Raw genomic sequence first — 21,081 nt, 5'->3', positions numbered from 1 at the left:
AGTTTCCCTATGGATGTAACCTTTTTTAATTCTTCATACACAGCCGTACACATAACCAGGTGCCACATGTAGTTGCATATGAACCATTTTAGGTTGACGTAGAAACAGGGATGTAGCATTTCTCCCATTCTGACATATGGACTGACAGATGCATTCAGACAATCTCGCCAAGTGGGAATGATCTACTGTATGTTTCACAATAATCAGATGGGGCAACATCAATGAATTGTGGTAACGAAACATCAAGCAATGCAATTCATTTGCACCATGGTAAAAATCCCTGCGACCCAACTGGAGAATGCCTAAAGCTTTTATCTGTAACTTGCAGGCCTTCAAACTGTTGTATAAATATTCCAGTTTTGACTTAAATATCAATCAGTTAAGCAGGAATAAAATAATAATAATACATTTTTTTATTGTAATGATATGCATGTGAATGTGTAAATTGAATATTTTCCAGAATGATTAGGGTGCACCATGACAGATACAATAAATGCAGATGGCAGAACTGGCAATAGGAAGGCGAGATTGGACTCTTGCCATGGTGGCAATACACGGCAGTCTATTTAAGCTTCACACATTTCTGATGTTCTGCTGCTGTAGACAGATGTGGGTGAGGATGCCTGCAGGCCCAGGGTAAAAAACTCTGTTTGCAGTTGCATGGTCTTATTCTACACATTGATATCTATTTGTTATTATGACTTCATTATCACACTGTTGCAAAGCTTCCTACAACCACCCAAACTGCCAGCTTCCATGGTTCAGTTCTATGGCTGTATGTGGAGATATCTTGTGTCACGGCAGCATATTATGTCTGTAACCATATCATAAGGAGGAGCCTCAGTTTCCGCTTTGTATCTCCCCATGTGGCAGCCTTTGTTTGTGCACCCCATCAGGTTGTCTTATATGTGGATTTGTATGCGGAGCATGCTGAAGACGAGAATCTGTAATTATAAGCCACCTGAGGCTGTGCTTTGCAGTGATTTCAGAACAGCTCAAATGTTTAATGGAGCCCTGCCCTGCATGTAAAATAGAGATGTTCACAATATTGCATGAACTATTCATAATTGAATGTTTAGGTCATTATGTCAACAGGTCATATAAGTTGAACAATAGCTAAATACTACAGTAGACGTATATAGTACCAATGTAGATCAGTCAGTCTGGAAAAAATGGTGTAATATAAGACATTCAGAACATTAATGTATCAGCAAACTATTATTAATCATGCCTCCAATGGTCAGCTAATTGCTGCCTCTCTGCACTGCACACTACCCGGGCTGGTTGTTCAAGGCACCAACATATTATCACACAGTTAGCTCTGTCAGAACTGTTGCGGTTATTAGTACTGTTGCTAGGCTGTTAGTACCACTGATAATGCGCCCTCACCGTGGAAGCATGACAACAGCAACTTCGGAAACCTACCGAGGATGCTCTGTTGTGACTGTGAGCTGACTCCGTTAACACTAGCCCCCTTTCGATTGGTAGCAAATAGTGGCTAACTTAAGAAGAACAGCACCAGTAAATGTCCACAAATTGAGGAAACAATGAGGTCCGGGAGCTCCTTATCCTCCTTGCAGAGGACAAGATCAGCCGTCGTACTACAGGAAAAATAAATGATTCTTATTGCAATGTTATGCCTTTGTAACTGCTTATAAAGCCCTGCTGATATATATGGTATATGTCACACTAGAGGCAGACGCAGTTGTGTCACATGTCATGTTCATCACACTTCTAGGATGCCGGCATGCTGTCTCAAATCACACACTTGAGCAGCATGATGCCACATGATGCCAAAAATGCAAAGCAGGCATAAAGAGAGGACTTTGTGGTGGCCCTATAGGGCAATGTCTGTGTAACAACAGCTACTGTTGGCTCTGTCCTCACTGTGTCAGTTGTTAGAGATAGAAGGTAGATTTATTGGTCATTTTTTGAACAAAGTTAGTTGTGGCAGTGCACTGCTACCAGATACCATTTTGGCTCAAACGCCTCCATGTTGGCTTGTGACATCTGAGATGAGAGCCATGTGCAGCCCCAGCCCAGACTATGAATGTTGTATATTGCAAAGTGAAAAAAATAATTTGTGTATGTGCCCCATGATTTTAAATTGCTCCAAAATTTAATGGGTTCTTCCCTGGCCCAGTCTTCATCCTTCATCCTTCATCCACCAAGTTTCATGCAAACAAGGTCAGTAGTTTTTTTTTGTAATCCAACTGACAAACAGACAGACAAAGTCACAAACCAAGCCAAATGCATGATGGCCTTGGCTGAGTTAAATACCAGAAATCGTTGCAGAGGAATCTCAAAATACGACCTCTGCCTCGCCATGGTCAGATGGATCTGTAAAAGACATTGCAGATTGGAAATAGCAATTACAAAATGTAAATAGTATCTGCACAGCAAACAACAGATCCCACCAACACAAAAAGTGAGTTACTGTCACAAAATCTTGGCTGATTGGCATCTTTGACCTTTTTACAAGTGTGTGCGATTGTAATGCATCAGTTTCACACCATTTAAGAATACGTGTTCTCTGCTCCTGTAATAGTGTATTATGTTTGTCCAGTTGTCTTCATCACCACCATACTGTGTGGACTCAAAAAAGAATCTGTTGAATTGCGAGTCCAGTGTGTTTTTTTTTCTTTCCTTGGATAAAGCTGTACCACTACAAATTCAATTCAGTTTTAAAAAGCCCTCTTTGTTAGTAATATGTTGCCATATGTTGCTTTGTGATCTCTTCACCTCTCTTGGACAAAAATAACACAACCGTGTCTGTGATTAATTCGAAAACATCTTTTTTCCTATTCATAATGACACAGCAAGAGGGTCATAGGTTCTGCTGAGAAAGGCACGCGGCACGCTCAAAACTCGGCAAGACACCATTTCTGTAGACGTGCTGCAGCTGACGCGAAGCTGAGGCGTTCCTGACTATCGCTGCTGGATGCTCTCACTTGATAACATGGGCACCGAAATTCAAAACAACATGTTACGCGCTGCTGATGCACAGCTGTGTGAAACTGGCCTAGTTGTCTGCTCATTTCATGGAGTAACGAGTAACGAACCTATTTGTATTTAAGTCATTGTAATGCTGTTACTGAATATCAGAAAGTAATAAATTACCTTACACGTTCCCGCCAAAAGTAACAGCATTACTTAGTAACGCTTTACTTAGTGTTACTTAGTAAAACTGTGAATGAGTGAGTATGCTATATTTGGTACACTACTAATAGAGAGAGTGACCTATCAGCAAAGTAATTTTCTGTTACAGAATAAAATGAAATGCAATGCACCATAAACCATTGTCCCCAAAATTAGCAGTTTGATGACCTCATCTCTTAACTGGTCTCAAAAAACTATGACGGTTATGAGCCTTAATTAAATAGTATTTATTGTAGGGCTGTTATATTTGATTCCCTTTATATTATCCATCTTACTCTGTCCACAACCTTTATAAATATACACTGTATATAAAGATGAGCAATATATCGCCACTTCCCATGTTCAAAGATGAAGCCAAAACATCCCACATAGGGCAATGCCATGTTGCGCTGGGGACATGATTTTGAGCTTGGAAGTGGAGCTGCATTATTGCCAACCCAATTACAAGCAGTGCTTTTGATCACAAGCACACTGATTGACGCACACAACTTTCGGTCATGAAGCCACCTCCCCTTTTTGTAGCATTAAATAACTGACTAAAGTCAAACTCATCAGAAATATGACCACTTAAACATACATTAAGAACTACCAAAAACGACAAAAACATCTTTGGAAAGATATATTTGATGTGTGCTTTGAGGTTTTCATTTGGCCCACGTCCCATCCGTTAACATAGAGGAGGCAGGTTTTATGACCTATACTGCAACCAGCCACCGGGGGGCAATCAAGATGTTTTGGTTTCACTTTTGGGGAGCTGTCATGCCGTCCATCTTTAAATTGAGTCATTGATATATACAGTACGTTGTGCTGTTAAAGTACCAGTGACTGATGTTCTCACCAATCTGTTTGAGTGCTTCTGGGTACATATGAGCATATTTGTCAGTGCATATGCGTGTCTGGCAGTTCTTCCTGGGGCAGTGTGTACTTCCAGCCTCTCCCTCTCCTGTATGCAAGTGTGTTGTTTCCTTGACAACCTTTTCCCAGATGCTGCAATCACCATGGGGATGGTGCTGCTAAATGAGGCTGCCACCTCCAAGGGAGACGTTGGCAAGAGGAGAAGTAAGTAGTGAAGATTTTCAGCTTTTTGTTCATTCTTCTTTTTCTTTTTCTTTCTCTTTCCAAGCTCCAAGCTTCCAGTTAAACAATTGTCAGGGATGTAAGCAAGTTGTGTGTCTGTGTCTGTGTATGTGTTTGTGAGAGTACATGTGCGTGAGTGGCACCTTGTAACTACCAGTAGGTGCTTTATCTAATGTGTATGCCCTGATATCAATGTTACAAGAGGTGGCACTGCTGGAGAGGTTCAGCTTTGTGTATGAAACACATCCTGCAAAACATTATACTTAAGTGTTCTTGATTGAAAAAATACATAGCAACACAGTAAAAAGTTAAACATTTTAATAAGTTACACATACCTATTCACCCGCAGATATTGTTCAGCCATAAGTGTGTAAACTAATTAAACTTTCATATAGCCAAAGGCAAACCACAGGTTCAGTTATTAACAAGAAATTATCCTGGCTGCTGTTTGCAGTTTGGACTGCTTGATCTCTTAGAAAAGGTCATCCCGTTACTGCAACATTAACATCAGGGAAATTCTTTTACCACTCAGAATCTTGTCTGACTTACACTGAGTGCTGAGAGGATTCTCATTCTTTAAAATTGGACATAAACTTGCCAACTTCATAATCAGTTATTTATTTGCAAGGCCTCTTGACACTACTCTCGATAACTGGAAAATAACAGTTCATTACTTGGCTTCCCAACCACTCAAGGCTACACAGAGCAGGACAAATGAGTTTTGAGCCTCCTTATGGTTTTTGCTCACTAGCTTATGTTTTGTTCAAATACAGGTCTTTTTCTTGAGCATTCTGTAATTAACAACTTGACCTTGTTACAGGTAAATTTAAGAACATTACAATATGCAGTTTCTTTGTGTGTACACAAACTTGTTTAGAAAATATACATGCTTTGCTTCAGTTGTGATAACTGGACTTTGTCCCTCACCTGAGGTCTAAACAAACATATTGAAAGCATGCTTTCTCATAAAACATTTGAAAGGTAATTTTTTTCTGCACTGTTTACATCCATGTGTTCTAGCTATCAGTCTTCTTTTTTTACAGCCTCATGCATGAGACACAATACGGTACCACTCCTAGAAAAACTGCTCCAAAGTGCTGTTGAAAATTCTACAGGCTACGTGAAATGTTATTTGGTTTTTATTTGATATTAAACAGCAGATATAACTGTGCAGATACAAGGTTGCTATTGTAAATATAAAGAGTACTTTCTATTAAGGATATTTCTTTCTGATAAAAAAAGACACATTTATGTTGATTATTTTCAAATTAGTTATTTGAGTTATTGTTATATTTATATTAAATTATCATGAGTGAAATCTTGACCAATTCTTGAGGCCAGCAGCTTTAATGAAGAATTGCCTGCCAAGTCAATGTACTGCATATTGTTCTTGAGGTGGTTAATTGATTCTTACAAGAGACAAACTGAATGTTTATATGTGTATATACAAAAATATAAGAATAATTAGAAATTGTTTGACAAAGAAGAGATGACATTTTTTTCCATGTGCTATATTTATAACAGCAACTCTGGTGAGTAAGATTGAGACGTACTCACATACTCACACACTCTATGTGTAAATGAACCATTATCGCAGTACTTTCATTAGTGTGCTGTCTATATGCATAACTGTCAATTAGCTGGAGCAGCTCAAAAAATGAGAGGCACTTGTTTCACTTTCCTGTTAATCACTGAGATGACCCCTCACCTGCCCCAAACCTGCCTCTGAATACACAACCCCAGTATTAAGATATGCCCAATGAATGCTTGATGGTTGATGCACTTTGAGTAGCAGGTGGATTTATGTGGCATTATCATAATGAACCTGATTTGGCTTGTCAAAAAAATGATTAAGTTTGCTTGTAATTACTCAAGTTAATCTTTTGACAATTAAAAGTTGGTTATCGCATGCTCTCAAACTGACAGCACCAGCATTTAGAGCAGAGCTTCTCCTTTTTTCACTAATAGATCTAATGCTATTATCTCCACATTCATGTAAGAGTCAAAGTTATTCTTATTCTATACAAATACCACATGCAACAAAATTGCAGCGGGAGTCCAGCTGGATCTGTCTATGATCCATCAAAAAAACAGCAAAAAATGCAAAAACCATATTTGTGAGTGCAAGTCAAACTCAAATTGTGCTCAGAATCTACTTGAAATTAACATTAACTATTAACAATTATCCTTACTGCCCTGTGTGCCTGCTGGCATGTAGGGCAGCAACAAAGGATTTCCTCCTCAGTCTTTTTAGGGAAAACTTTTGGATGGTTTCCCAGGTCTGCCTCAGACTTTGCAGTTCTGCTCAATTTCAGGTTTCCTCGGGTCTTCCTTTTTCACAATTTCTGCATTGAATGTCTGTGGTCACATGGATGTTGACATTGTTCTATTCATGGTACAATTTAGGGTCCCCTGTCAGCCCCCCACAGTAAATGCGAGGACTGGAACTGAAACTTCTAGGTCCTTGGTCTGAATATCCAACTTAAACCTAACTTCACCATGCAGAGGCAGCTGCAGCTGGCTTGACAGCAGTGTTTTGGACTGGACTGGAGTTTGGAACAAGAGATTGGAGCTTGTGTAGCCAGTGTGCTTGCTATGTGTACAGTCTGTGCGGTCGCAAAAAATGGCTTGGCCTTAAAAAAGGGGCAGAACAGCCTGCTTGCAGATGTTCGCATAGGGGTCTGTGCAAACCGTCACAAACGTGGGTGAATGACTAGACTCCAGTGGAGGGCTGATCTTGTGATGTCTTCCTGTTAATTTCCACATGATGTGTCCAATCCATTTCCACTGCCTTCTCATGATGATGGTCTCTTTGATCTTCTGATTGCACTGAGCAAGTGATTGTAGGTTGAAGGTGTGAGGCCAGAGGACACAAAGGAGCTTTCTGAGGTTCTTTATGTGGGAGGTTGGAGAGGTTGCTTACTGTCATTCTCTAATATTCTAAAATCACATAGCAGGGTAGAAAGAACACAGGTATGGTACAGTTTTAGCTTGGTTTTGATGCTGTACTGGGCAGAAAGGGTGCTTTCACACTTTGTGTGGCATTCAGAAAATCCTTCTTACCTTGCTAGGTTTGCTTTTGATGTCACTGCCTGCTTCTTAATCATATCTAACAGTACTCCCAAGGTATACAATTTCCCTTTGTCACTTTGGTTGGGGGTTTGATGCAGTGAGGGTCATGTCCCCTGTTTCTTCAGGCTGATTTCCAGTCTTACTTGGTTGGTGAGGGTGCTAAGACAAGATGTTTTTCTTGCATATGGTGGTGTCGTGGGAGACCATTGCGAAGTCATCTGCAAAGCTGACATCTTCAGGTGTGGGAAAAGAGCAACCATCTGTTACTGTCTAGATTGGTCTTTAGTTGTTCTGTGCAATGACAATATGGAAAAAAGTAATGCTAACACCATGCATCCTTTTCTCACTGTCACTTCAAAAAATGTGGTTGATGTTTCCTACTTGGCATTGTGTAAAAACTCTTGCAATGAGGATGATCTGTTGTGAAATCCCTATAGGCATAAAATATGCCATTAAACAGTTCCTGTGAATGCTGTCAAAGACCTTCCTAAAATCCACAAAGTTGATGTTGATTTGTCATTGCCAGTCTGTCAACTGCTTTATGATGTTGTTCAGTGAAAAATTGATCAGCACACCTTCTTCTCTGAAAACCTTATCGTTTTTTCCCTAAATTGTTTGTCTACTGTGTCATGCATATAATGGCTATTGCAAAGATTTTGCTTGGCATTGTCCACAGTTGCCACTGTTCCACAAAGCATACTTTTTCAGCCTCTCCCATATGACTGTGAGGAGTGGCTGAACAGTTTGGCTGAAAGCTCTGAAAGTGTGCCGTGATAAGCTCGGTGTTCAGGTTAGCCTCTTTTGGGGGCTGTTCTACTCTTGAGGAATCTGATAGCCAAAATGATTTCCTCTTAATTTGGTGGTGCAGTATTAACAAAAAAGACAGCCTCTGCTTCTTGTACCTCGGCCTCTGCTGTTGGTGGTCTATTTAAGACCTCACTTAAGTGTTCCACCTATCTCACTTCTATTTCTGCCTCTGATTTACTACAGCAACGACTAATAATGCAGTCACCAACTAGTCACAGTTTGAGTGGAGAGCTTTAGGACAGTAAATTTCAGACCAGCAGGCTACTTCTTAATGAAGAGATTCTGAAGCATTGAAGCATTAACCAAGGCTGCACATCAACTGAAGTCTTAAAAAATAAAGTATGTGACTATTACTCACAAAATTATTAGATTAATTGATTAATGGTAAAATAACCACTGTGGGGAACATTATATTTAAAACATTAACTACTTTAATTATACAGTAAGATGAATCTAATCATAATAGTTTATAAATGGAATGACACAAAATCACACTCAGAACAAATTAAAGGTACAAATCATCTCAACTGGTGGTGGACCACCACAGAAGAGGCAGCAGACCAGCTCATCTGAGTTCAAATACCACTAATACTAGTGCTCAGGGAAGATATAATAAATATGGCTGATACCCCCCCAGATTCCCACAGTACCATCAATTAAGTGTACATTTGTAAATGTCTCGTTAAACCATACCTGTGCATTTGCAGCTCTGTTAACACATTTATCCATGTCTCCTCTCTATTTCATTTGTCATGAAATAATTCTTCTGCTTATTCATTATTTCTTTCTGAAAGGTATGTGGGACTTTCTCAAATAACAGTGTAGTGACTCATACAAAAGTGACCCCTCTCAATCATCACCTGTGACCATAGACTTTAAAAATAATGAGCTTAGTTACAGTGATGTCAACCATTGACCCATGGACTCCCGTTTTGAAGTCTCGAGTTCGGCATCGGTGCCAGAAGTTACAATATTTAAGTGAGAGGCTGGCCCTGTGAGGGAGCGAGAGATGGATTTGACTGAGAAACTGAGGGCACTATGGGCAGACAGCCTGTTAATCAGAGCAGCCAAACCTCAATTATGCATAAGTTAAATGTAAAAATGTAAAATGACTTGATTAAATGTAAGAGGGTGAGTCATATGGAAAGTCTACCCCTGGTATACAGTTGTCATTAGTAGGGAAATTAGTTTAAGAAATGTTTTTTTTGTACCAGACTGTAAACATGTTTATTTCTGCTATGAAGTTGAGCATTTTAACATGGCTACATATGGGGATTGCCAGGCTTCTGGAGCCAGCCTCAAGTGGCCATTCAAAGAACTGTTTTTTGCACTTACATTTTGGCTTCATCTTTAAGCCCTGGAGGTTGCCGCTTGCTTATGACCCATTAGAAGTGTATCAGGGATGTTTTTTTTTTTTGTTTTTTTTTGTAGAAACCAGGAGGTGAAGGGCTACGCTGGCAAAGCTCATTCCAGACTGGGAGCAAATCTGGGGTTGGCTCTTACTTTATACTGTCTATACTGTTCACAAACACTCAAAGACAATTCTTGCAATTTTTTTCTTTAAGAAGCAGTTCTTTTTTTAATTTACCTCTCTTTTTTCTATGTCAAAGTCTTGATTAAATTCCTTCCCATCTACTCACAGTATATAGCTCTGTGTATTTCCACCTGCTCTTAAAAAGGCAAAGAATTTTCTATGCAAGCCTGACCCTTTACCAAAGGCTTAGTCAGTCCAGCAAAATGCATAATCAGCCACAGGAACGGCAGGTGGCAGATTTGCACTTCACTGATTACAATGAAGGTGAATCTCAGATGACAATCAGACTTGAAGGCCAGTGTGTCTCTGGGTACAGAATGTATCTGAATGTATCGTGCATGCCAGAGCCCACGCTTTTCCTGTCTTCTAGAGAAAAAGTAGAGTTAGTTAATCAAGATTAAAGGGGCCCCTGAACTGCAGAGATGTTGTTTAATTTCTGGCTGTGGGAGTTGTATGAATATTTTTTTCCCAGTAGCTTTGCAAAATTAAAACCAGATATTCTAGAAACTGTTACCTCAATTACCAAAGAAGATGTTTGTACATGTCCCTAACAGTAGCCCTTGGTTATGCTTTACTGTAACATGCTGTGAAGACTTTTGTCGAGTTTCCTGCTCAAAGCAGTCAAGCAGTTTTCCTCAAAAGTCTGAGCAGGTGGCACACAATGTAAAATACAGCATGGAGGGCACAGAGGGGATGATTAATTGATGTCAAAGCTGTCATGTGGAGTTTCTGTGAAATTCACTCTCTCCAATGCAAAGAGGTTTAAAGTTACTATAAAAAAGGCGAGCTGAGGGAGCCCCCCATTCGTTTTCCTAGTGTGATTGCTAATGGCCTCATGTTGTGGATTTTATTATATATAATTACAATAAAGAAAGTGGAAATAACTGAGCCCAGCTTTTCAATGCTACCTGTAGGACCATTGATGGGCTTTTTTTTGGTCAAAAGGAAATACAAGTGTGTTCTGTTCCAACAAGAAACACCAATGAAAAGAACTGACACATCTTTTGATTGCATGACAGCTGGTCCACAACACCTCCTCGTGAGTCTTGTATGGGCTTGTTGCGCACAGTTCATCACTTTAATTGGGAGGCGGTCACTTAACTATTCTAATGACATTCTTGCTTTCAACCTTTTCTTTTACTGGCCAAGCAGAGTTTCTGCATAATCTCTAGATTATGAGAAGGGGAGTTAGATATTAGATGGCCCGTACTGATAATTACCTCAAACTCAGAGACACAGCCACACACAAGTGGATTTTAATTAGAGGGAGTGTGATGAAAAAGCAATTCAAGAAGCCTTTCAATTGCCTCTGTGAGGCCATACACTCATGCACACACACAAAAAATCTAAAGATTATCAACTTTTTGTTCTACTTTACCCATGAGTTCCCCTTTAGATGTTAAAGCTTGGCAATTAAAATGATAATGACTTTTTAACTACCTCAAGACTCATTTCTCAGTGTCGGACTGAACAAGAACACTCTCAAGACATCTGCATACATACGTAGACACACATGCTCACCTCACTCTCACCTGTGTAAGGCTGACATGTCACGTGTACAGAGCAGATGACTCTTTTATCAATTCTTTCTCTGCTCCTTCATTTCCAACAAGTCTGTCTCTTTTTTCTCCCTCTTTTTTTCTCCCTTAATTCTTCATCTCACCCAGCCTTTTCTTTCCTTCTCTTCCATGTGCAGAAATGTGTAGTTTCTTTTATTATAACAGCCACTTGAAATTAATCTCTTTCTTTGTATAATCATCACCTGCTAATTTAAATAAACTGAAGCAAACACACACAGATTACATTTTACCGCAACGCAAGCATACTAATGCTTACAGAAACCTGTTACGTAAAGCACACACACGCTTGCATAGAATAAACAGTTTTATATCCCACACAGCGCTGTCATTGGGTTGACACACACACGCACAAATTAAATAAGTGCATTATAAAGCAGCATAGCGAATAGTCGTCTGTCAGTAATAGAGAGAGGATTAGGCTTGAATGGTAGTGTAATCACTGGATGGGAGGGTGTTAAATCCCTGGCATATAGCTTCCATACTGCTGAGTGCAGCTACAGGAAGTTATCTGCTGCCTCCATGGGCATCTGCACCAGAAATCACAGCGCACACACTGTTTCCCAGCAAGGGAGTTACTGAACTAGTAAATGGAGTTACAAAATCACTACATATGCAATATCAGTGGATGTAGGGGGGAGTGAAACATCAAGGAGGGGGAGGAGGGAATGAGAAAGGAAAATGAAGAGTCAGGAAAAAGTGAGATGGGTCTGTGAAGGAACAAAATACAGTAGAGACAACTTTTAAAGCAGGACTGCAACCCAAAAATTATCACGCCTCTCCCTGGTGAAGTGGCAATGTGCTGTAAAGCAGCACCAGATGTCACGACAATGGAAACTTACAGGAGTCAAACTTGAAATCAAGCCAAATGTAGGACATGACCTCAAAATGCAAAGACTTATCCTCCTTATTTTGTGATAGTGCAGCATCCCTATTCCTCTCGCAGTTCCATGAAGAACCAAGGTATAAAAAGTTGATGTTGACATATGTTTTTTAAAAAGTGAAAATAAAGTAGTAGTAGTTAAAAATGAGTCATTTACCGTTGAGTATTTGCCAAAACCGAGTCCCAATGAAATACTTGTTTTTCCCTGGATAATACAGTTGTACAGTACACACTCACACTTGACAGTTGGATAGGTCTGCAGTGCATTTTCTTAAGAAAGTTCCCTGCTTCCCAGCTGCTCCTTTGTATTTATTCATCTATTTATTTAATTTAACAACAAGGTATAAAAAAGTAACCTTCTCTGTAATCTATTTGGCCTTAATGCTGTCTTGAGGGATTTCTTTGTCCCTTCAAGAGAATATGTGCTCCACTGAGTGTTTATTTAGTCATCTATACTTCTTTTGCAAAGATAAGGCTACATTAATCTTTTTTTTTTTTTTTTTTCGCTCACAGCACTCTTGTTGCATTGGCATGGTGAGTGTAATTGTCATTGGTTCTCCAATACTGTCTGTCTGCTCTGAGCAGGGTGGTGAAACACCATGTGCCATTGATGACAGCAAAATGCAACATGCTTTCTTGCACTGAGCTGAAATGAAACAATTCTGCGTTTTGCTATCATTTTTGGTGTGTAATGTTTCCCCATGAAATGAGAGCTCAGTTGAACAGAGGCGAAACGGAGAGTGAAGAGTTGACGACAACAATTGTTGCGTTGCTGAAAGCCTCGTGAGCAAAAACATCAGCTGACATAAAACAAATGACTAAATTGGGCTCACAATCTGTTAAAAAATACCTTGATTGGCCCTTATACTGATCTTTGAGAATAGATCCAGACATCCCTTCTCAGCCTTCCATGTACATGCTTCACTTGAAAATCCTACGGGTTGGATAAAAAATCAGCTCAGCATAGTAATGCAATATTATTGTGTAGCAATATTTTATTGTACCATGGACTCCTTGTATATATATATATATATATGGAGCCTATCCCAGCTGTCATCCGGCGGAAGGCAGGGTACACCCTGGACAGGTCGCCAGACTATCACACTCCGACTTTCACACTCACAGTCACACCTAAGGGCAATTTAGAGTCACCAATCAACCTGACCTGCATGTCTTTGGACTGTGGGAGGAAGCCAGAGACCCCGGCTGGAGACCCCGGAGAGAACCCATGCAGACACAGGGAGAAAATGCAAACTCCAGACAAAAGGGCCCCTGCAACAGTGCTAACCAGGACGCCACTGTGCCGCCCTATATATATATATATATATATATATATATATATATATATATATATATATATATATATATATATATATTACAAATACAAATAAAACTTCTGGGAGCCAATGGAATAATATAACTAATTGCTTTTTCAATTCACTAGACACATTTTGCTCCAGCAAAAATGACCAAAGTTAGATAAACAGATGAAAAACTTTATTTTACTAGATAGTAAAGATGTTGACAAAGTTTTCCTTTGGGGATAAAATTGGCAGTTAAAGATAGATAATACATCCATCTATAACACAATGTATTTTAATGCAATACTCATCATATCGCAACATTGCTAAAATTGCAGTAATATTGTTTGTGACTTATGTATTGTGATAGCAATAGGATAGGATTTTCTGTTAAACGTTCTGTTAAACGTATCTACAGGCCCTTGTTTACTTGGAAATGGCCAGTGGGAAAGTTAACAATCCAAACATAAAAAAACTGCAAGCTTTTCTGTTACAGTTTGACATAAAAAGAACAGTTCTGGTGGTTGTATCCAGCGTCAGTTAATGTCTCTTGAAGCCGGCTGCTAATCAAAGAATAAACTGTGAAGAACCATTTAGCATCCCAATATCTATTCATATTTGTCCTCCTAATGAGGTAGGCTTAACTTAATATGTTTATTGGCTCCCTCATGCTGGGGAAAGGTACATTTATTTTTACCGTGCCAATATATCATGATTTAAATTGAGCCAAGTCGTACAGTCAAAAGAGGGATTACCACCTTTGTCATTGAGGGAAATCATTCAGCTTAAACAACTTGTCATTTCGCCAAGGTCATAAATCACTTTCATTAGCATGCTTAGTGCGTGTGTGTACCGGAGTGTCATTATCCATGGAAGCATACTAAGATACCTCTCAGTCATAATTGATGAGCTATGGGAAATACATCCCACTATACTTAATGAAGACACACAGACGTTCTGTCGCTCATACAATCGCAGGCGCATAAGTAAATTCAGCAACTCAGGGGACACGGGCCATAGGGGCTCTTCCTGGAGACACGCTCAACTATGCAGTGCTCTCCGTCAAGTCACTCAGTCAATGTCACATACACACAGGTTTGTATTACAGTATTTGTCATCAGTGTAACCTTTATTTAACCTCAGATCTGTCCTCTCACCTCTCAAAAAAAATTTTCTCAGTTAAAAATGGCAGTGTTTTAAAAAAATTCACCCTTTTCACTGATGCCCTTTGATCCTCACAAGAATACACTCTCCCAGTGCTGTTTGTTTGTGTATATAAGTGTGTGTGCCTGCGGTAGATGCATTAGGACCTAAATAACATCAATAGCTATCGCTTCCTCTCACACACATAGCATAATACAGCCCCTGCAAATTGTGTGTGTGTGTGTGTGTGTGTGTGTGTGTGTGTGTGCGCGCGCGCATGTATGTTCAATGAGTCCTAAGTTGAATTGTTAATGTAGGATTTGTGTACAAAGTGAAAGAAGAAAGGAGATGTTGGAGCTGACACTGAGCAATGACAACAAATATAGTTATACACACACAAGCACTATAGATTAGAGAACACACACACAAAAAACATGCAAACCACTGGAGCCCTGAAGATGAATGACAGCACACACAAATTTACACTGAGAGTCTGTCATACATTTTCCAAGCCAAGTCTTTTGTTCTGACGTACAGCGCCTCTCTGGGGTCACATAGTAGAAAACGATCTTGATGTGTAAATCTGTGCTAACGGATTTGTAAACCGATCCCCCGGATTGCTACAGATTTGTTAACCATGCCCTGGCATTCACAGTCCGAGGGCACAGATCGGTAATCCATGCCCTTGGATTCATAATCTTGGTGAACTGATTTGTAAACCAAGCCCTTAGATTCTCATTCTGTGCATATGGTTTTGTAATACAATTTTATTTCATAATGAAAAATTGATGTTTCCTATATAGAAGTGGATTTTATGGAATATAACCAAGATGTTAGCAGAGTTAGTGTCCTTTATCATTGTGTCTGTTGAATTCTGATTACTTACCATAAAAATAGGTCCAAATGAAAATGATTTAAAATCATATTAAAAAATTAAGCTCACCTCTAGCATGTTACTACATTCTCCTATTTTACCTAATGGATAGTAGAATGCTTAAAGCATCACAGTTGGACTTTTTTTTTTTTTTTTTTTTTTTATTAGGCTCACAGTAAACACAGAACTCATAGTTTTGGTGAGGGAGTGGGAAAGGTTCCATTCCAAGAGATCCAGTGACACACATGTTCATCTAAGGGAAATGGGTTGGAAAAAAGACCTTCCCAGAAATACCAAAATATGTGTATTTGATGTTTCTAAAAGGTCCAAAATCCCTGGATGAATTTGGTTTAGATGTCAATGCCTATTATTATATGTATGTTGCAGTGGTTTTTTTTTTTTTTTTTTTTATATGGACAAATGTCTGTGACACTCACAGGTTCACTGAATGGTTTTGCATGGATATACACGATGAGGTTTTTTTGTTTTGTTTTCTTAATTTTTCACAATGTGACCCCAGAGGGGGTCCATACTGATGTTGCTCTCTCTCACTCACGGTCTCTCTCTCAAACACACACACGCACATATAGAAACATAACTTAAAACACATCTTATTACTTAGTCTCTTGGGGTCTCATTTTTAAACCTTGCGCTGGCACAAAAGAAGGCGTACACTGCTTTCAAAGCAAACTTTGGGATTAATAAAAGACAGACTTGACAGAACATTGCTCTTATCTCCAGGGTAATTCTGACCCATACTTACCTGCATAAACTGGAGAAATGATAAACTGCGACTTCGATAGTAGAAGAATGAAACTTGAAAAATTGTATGAATTTAATGATTATGTAAAATTAATTAAAGTATTACCTCTGAGATTTTATAAATATTTTTACAGTTTAATCAGTAGTAATATTTCATTGGATGCAACTACAAAAAAAGGAAATATCTCATTTATTTCTTGTGTAAATAACTTCTTCCAATCCTGTCTCTACCCCACTCAAGAGAGATTCTTCAATTACTGCAGCAAGTCACTCATTGATGGGGTTTAGCTCAGGTGTCCCTTCATCCTCGCCCGTGATTTACACTCTGTGTGTGAATAGTTTTGGCCTTTTGGCTTGGACTTTTTGTCGAACCACTTCTATTTTAATTTTGAGAGGGTCCGACCTTCTGAGCTTGCAGCATCCACTGCCTCTGTCACATGCTGTAAATCTGTAGTCTTGTTGGCATTTATAATACGCACACTGTGTCTACCAAACAATATATTATTTCTTGCCTCTACCTCCGAAAAAAGTAGTTCAAGCTCACACTAAAAGAAATTTATGATTGTAGCCCTTTTCTCTGAATTCCCTATTATTTTCTGCATGTGGTCAGTATCAATCTTTATTTATTACAGGTGTTTCACCGACTGTGTCTAGGCAAGTATGGGTTTTAAAAGGGTGTGGCAAGATGCTCACCTGCACCAAATTTCAAGTTGATTGTCATAGGTGAAAGAAAATTGGCATACACGTTTTGAATATTTTGGGGCGTATGAATTTTGACGTTGCGTACGCCAGCAACCTTTGACGTGAATTCCATGCACAGTTTTTTTTTAAATGAGGCCCCTGGAGAGGTCCTCATCCTAATCCCTGATTAACAATATCAGTCGGTGGTGACAGTTTAATTTAACACAGTGCCTCTCAAGGATTAGCCGCTACATGAGGGTGTGTGTGCACACACTCATACACCCACACAGACACTCACAATTCCCCTGCAGATTAAAGATCATGCTTATGTATATTTCACTTTAGAGTAGCCACTGAGGAAATAAGATGATAATGGATTCAGACACAATTTTCTGCAGCACAGCAGAGTTGATGATGAGGAAGAGGCAACCATATATGTGGTTAAGGGATTTTCCAAATAAAGGTAATATTTCAAGGTTTCGGCATGATGAAGAGCCCCAGGTGATGTTTTTAGAGGTCCCATCTACCAGCATATAGCTAATGTTGAATATTAATTTATTTCATTTGGTTGTGTTTAGGTAGGTCTGTGTTGATCCTTTCATATGTGTGTTGTGTGTTTGAACTACCAACATAAAGACCTAAACCCATAAACCCTGCAAGCACATTCAATTTGAGCGGAGATCAAACAGAGAGTTGCATCAGCGGTTATAATGTGCGTGAAATGAATTAAATGGTTTCCTTAAGCCAAGAATCAAATGTTCTTACATGCCATTGTCTAATAATTATCATGCATGTATCGGAGTGTCTGCAGGACCTGCAGAAATGTGGAAAATACAGAAATTCAAAAGTAAAAAATTCAAATCTATGTGTGTTTTTCTTTCCAGTCATCTGCCTGGTTGGCCTCGGCCTGGTGGTGTTTTTCTTCAGCTTCCTGCTCTCCATTTTCAGGTCCAAGTACCATGGATACCCCTACAGGTAACTATAGCAACAGCACAATACTTCTGTTCAGATGCTCACACAAGTTTCATCTAGCTTACTCAACAGTTATTCAAACACAATATACAATGAATCTTAAAATCACTGAAGTTGACATAAAATCGCTGCAGAGTTATTGCAGACACAATGCAGAAATCCAGGCCAGAAAAGGATCCATCCATTCCCATTATTTCATTGATCCTAAGACAGCTGTTCGATTGGAAACAGTCCCTCCAAAATGTACAAGCCGTAGCATCAATGTTCTTTCTCCAGAGGCCAATCTGACAGCTAAAACTTCAACAGAGATTTGTAATCTGTTGGTTCAGAGCACTCTGATATATATGTAATATTCACACACATTTTCTTCTTTACCCTGAATATTAGAAGTCATGGCTCTATCATGGATGTTGTCTGTAGGTCATTATATGGTAAATGTGTTTGGACACTAAAACCCTTCAGCTTAGTGAGCCAGAACTGCAGCAATTTGGTCCCACTTTGAGCTAAAGGTCACCACTACATAAAAAAAGATTTAATGTGTGACAGAAAACACTCCACAAGTCCTAGGAGTCTGGGTCCAATCATTGCCTCTGGAGCAGATGATATTACAGCACAACACTAGAACACCTCCAGCTGCAGTCACCTCTGGAGCTAAAAGGGATTCATGATGTGGGGAGCACTTCACCAGGGTGGACAATTTAGTATCATGGGAGCTTGGACCCTGTTGTGACCTGTGATTTGAAATAGGATCAAAGCCAGCTCAGTGGAGGGGTTTAAAGTCCAATGATTGCTGACTTTGATGGAGAGTTTAGTTGTGGTATGGCAGTGGCAATGCTTTATTTCACAGGTCTCTTATTACAGAATATTTCCCCAATTTCCCAGTTTCCTGAAAAAAACTGGTCAAATACGGAATTAATGGCACTAATTTTGGTGTCTCCATTAAAACTTTGCAAATCGTATCGATCATCTGTGCTGCCAGGAAAAGATGTTTTTGAAGCATTTATATTTTTACAGATGTAAACTGTGACTGCAACTCGACTGGTATACAACCAAGCAGTAATTGCAGTCTTAATTCCTAAAGCCTATAGGTCATTTTACTGTATGCTGTTTTATATTACACTTATAAACATTTGGTCTGTTCAGGACAAAAACAAAGTGTATAAAGGAAGTGGTCGGTACTGTCCCACAGGTCTGTAGGCAGATGCATATCCAGCAAGCATTTGAGCAATTTTGCCTGTTAACATGCCTCAAGAAACTGCTTGAATCTGCAGTATCTAACAAGATCATCAACAGTAGCCACAGGTTTTTAGTTGTTTTTTTATGTACCCTTTGCTATAAATGTTTTGTGTTGTTGTGCAACACAAGCCAAAAAAAACACTTTATTTATAGCCCTTTTCTCCTCTTTCCCTATTCTCTTTTTTGCCTCCCTCTCTACTCTCTTTAATCCTCCGTCTCTCAGCTTCCTTATTAAGTGAAAAGAGACAGAAGAGGAGGTCAGAGGAAGGCGAAGCGGCAGTAGGTGAGAAGAAGAGGTGTCAAGAAGATACTTGAAGAGGAGTAGGCAGCATCACTATTGAGTTGAGAGTGCATAGTGGGGTTTCTTTTGTGTGTCTGTTGTTTTTTATCAACTCCCTTCTTAAACTCTGCAAACTGAATAGAAAATAAATTATTCCTTCTTACACTGGAAATAAAGGTATTGAGCATGCATTTTTGTCATTTTTTATGGTTCCTTTTAAAGGTTGAATATTCTGTTTAGATATGTTTAGACCTGTGACTGTGGAATTATGTTGTTGTTTTTTTTTAAATCCATGTATTGGATCTCATTTTTGAAAATTGTGTTGCAGGTGAAAGGAGAGTAAGAGACATCGAAAGTCACAGAGATGTGAGAGGACGGGAGGTGAAGCAGCAGGTTAGACAGATGGTTAAAGTAGTAGAAGTCAAACACAAAGCCAGAGGACTAACGTTTCTTAATTAGTTACTAGGAAAGCATATTAGCCAGGTGTAAAATCTTTATAAATTCTAACTTTCCAAGTGCTTTTCACATTGTCTATCTCTTTTTTCACTTTCTCATGGTGGCAACACATGCAGCTGTCGAAGATAAACATGTTAATCCCAAGATGGCTCCTTCAGCCTCTAATGTAGATTTGGAGCTCAGTCAGACTCAGTTTCATTGTGCCACCAGTTTTTAAATGACTTAGCTAAAATATGAATGGCTCAAACAATGAATAGTGTGCAGATTTACACAAACACATATGGAATAAATGCAGTCATTTATCACAGGTCAGAGGGCTTTTTTTCTCTTACACTGCATGTTTACACCTTCTGGTGCCAGACTCAGTGGTGGTTGCTTTCAGTTTGCTTGGATGAAGACCACAATATATTCTTTTACTCTCCTTCCCTGTAATCTCACAGCATGTTCATAATTATGTGTCTGCAAAATGTCCATTGCCAGTATCTTTCAACTGGATGTATATATTATATTTTCAATTACAGTGTTCAAACAACGACAACAAAAGATAGTTTGTTAGGCATCTAAAACTACTTGGGTGCAGTTATGCAAAGATTGTGGTCATATTAGTAAATAAATAATCCACACTGACCAGTATGATAGGATGTGAGTGTTAAACAAAAACTCCAGTTTTACTTTTTGCTGCACTAAATGAACATTCACTTCTCCCCGCACTGAAGTCGATTTTAAAAATAAAAATGAAAAATAGTAGTACATGAACCTAGTTTACCGAAGGCAGGCTGCGGGTGCTGTAACTTTTCTTGCTCAATGTGAGAAGCATAGGTCATTTAGAGAATACATACATTTCTAATTCTTTTCACTTGCAGACTGCCCACTAAAACACTGAGTGGGCTGGAGCATTGAAACCATTTATGTAACCCCTCTATGCGTGGGCAGACAGAGGAACGGTGCAGCACATGGACCAGTTTTGAAAAATGTAATAAAAATATTCCCTTTCAGACTTCCCATTCTTGTCTATTTTTGTTTCAGATTGTTGGAAGAGTGAACCATTGTGCACGTGTGTGCAGGCTGATCTACCAAAACACAAGCTGTTGAAAGAGCTGAAGACTCTGTAAACTAAGGTGGTCACTGTTTTGGAATTGCATAGCACATTCAGTTTTGCATCATTTCTTTCCCTTTTTTATTTAGTGGAGAACTGCAATATACTGAATTTGCCTCCATCACTTTCAGTTGACTTTTTAAATAGAGTGTTTGAATTTGCCGCCACATG

The 21,081-nt window shown here is 39.1% G+C and overlaps 1 protein-coding gene and 1 long non-coding RNA gene across 2 annotated transcripts in view; both read left to right on the top strand.

Annotated features, from left to right (window-relative positions):
* Positions 1-19,547, top strand: part of tusc3 (tumor suppressor candidate 3) — an 82,649-nt gene extending 63,102 nt beyond the window's left edge. Inside the window, exons 8-10 of the mRNA XM_042485169.2 lie at positions 4,144-4,218; positions 17,755-17,845; positions 19,302-19,547. Coding sequence (XP_042341103.2) covers positions 4,144-4,218; positions 17,755-17,845; positions 19,302-19,317 — 182 coding nt within the window. The 3' untranslated portion in view covers positions 19,318-19,547. The remainder of the gene's footprint in view (positions 1-4,143; positions 4,219-17,754; positions 17,846-19,301) is intronic.
* A 1,290-nt stretch (positions 19,548-20,837) lies between these two features.
* The window catches only part of LOC148189930 (uncharacterized), a 28,692-nt gene continuing 28,448 nt past the window's right edge, over positions 20,838-21,081 (top strand). Inside the window, exon 1 of the long non-coding RNA XR_015776216.1 lies at positions 20,838-20,932. This is a non-coding gene — a long non-coding RNA (uncharacterized LOC148189930). The remainder of the gene's footprint in view (positions 20,933-21,081) is intronic.

The sequence above is a fragment of the Plectropomus leopardus genome, chromosome 3 (assembly GCF_026936395.1).
Source record: "Plectropomus leopardus strain MGB_pleo_1.0 chromosome 3, ASM2693639v1, whole genome shotgun sequence".
In the NCBI taxonomy this organism is placed as follows: Eukaryota; Metazoa; Chordata; class Actinopteri; order Perciformes; family Serranidae; genus Plectropomus; species Plectropomus leopardus.
Note: the sequence above shows the minus strand (reverse complement) of the source record. Positions and strands in the feature narration are given on the sequence as shown.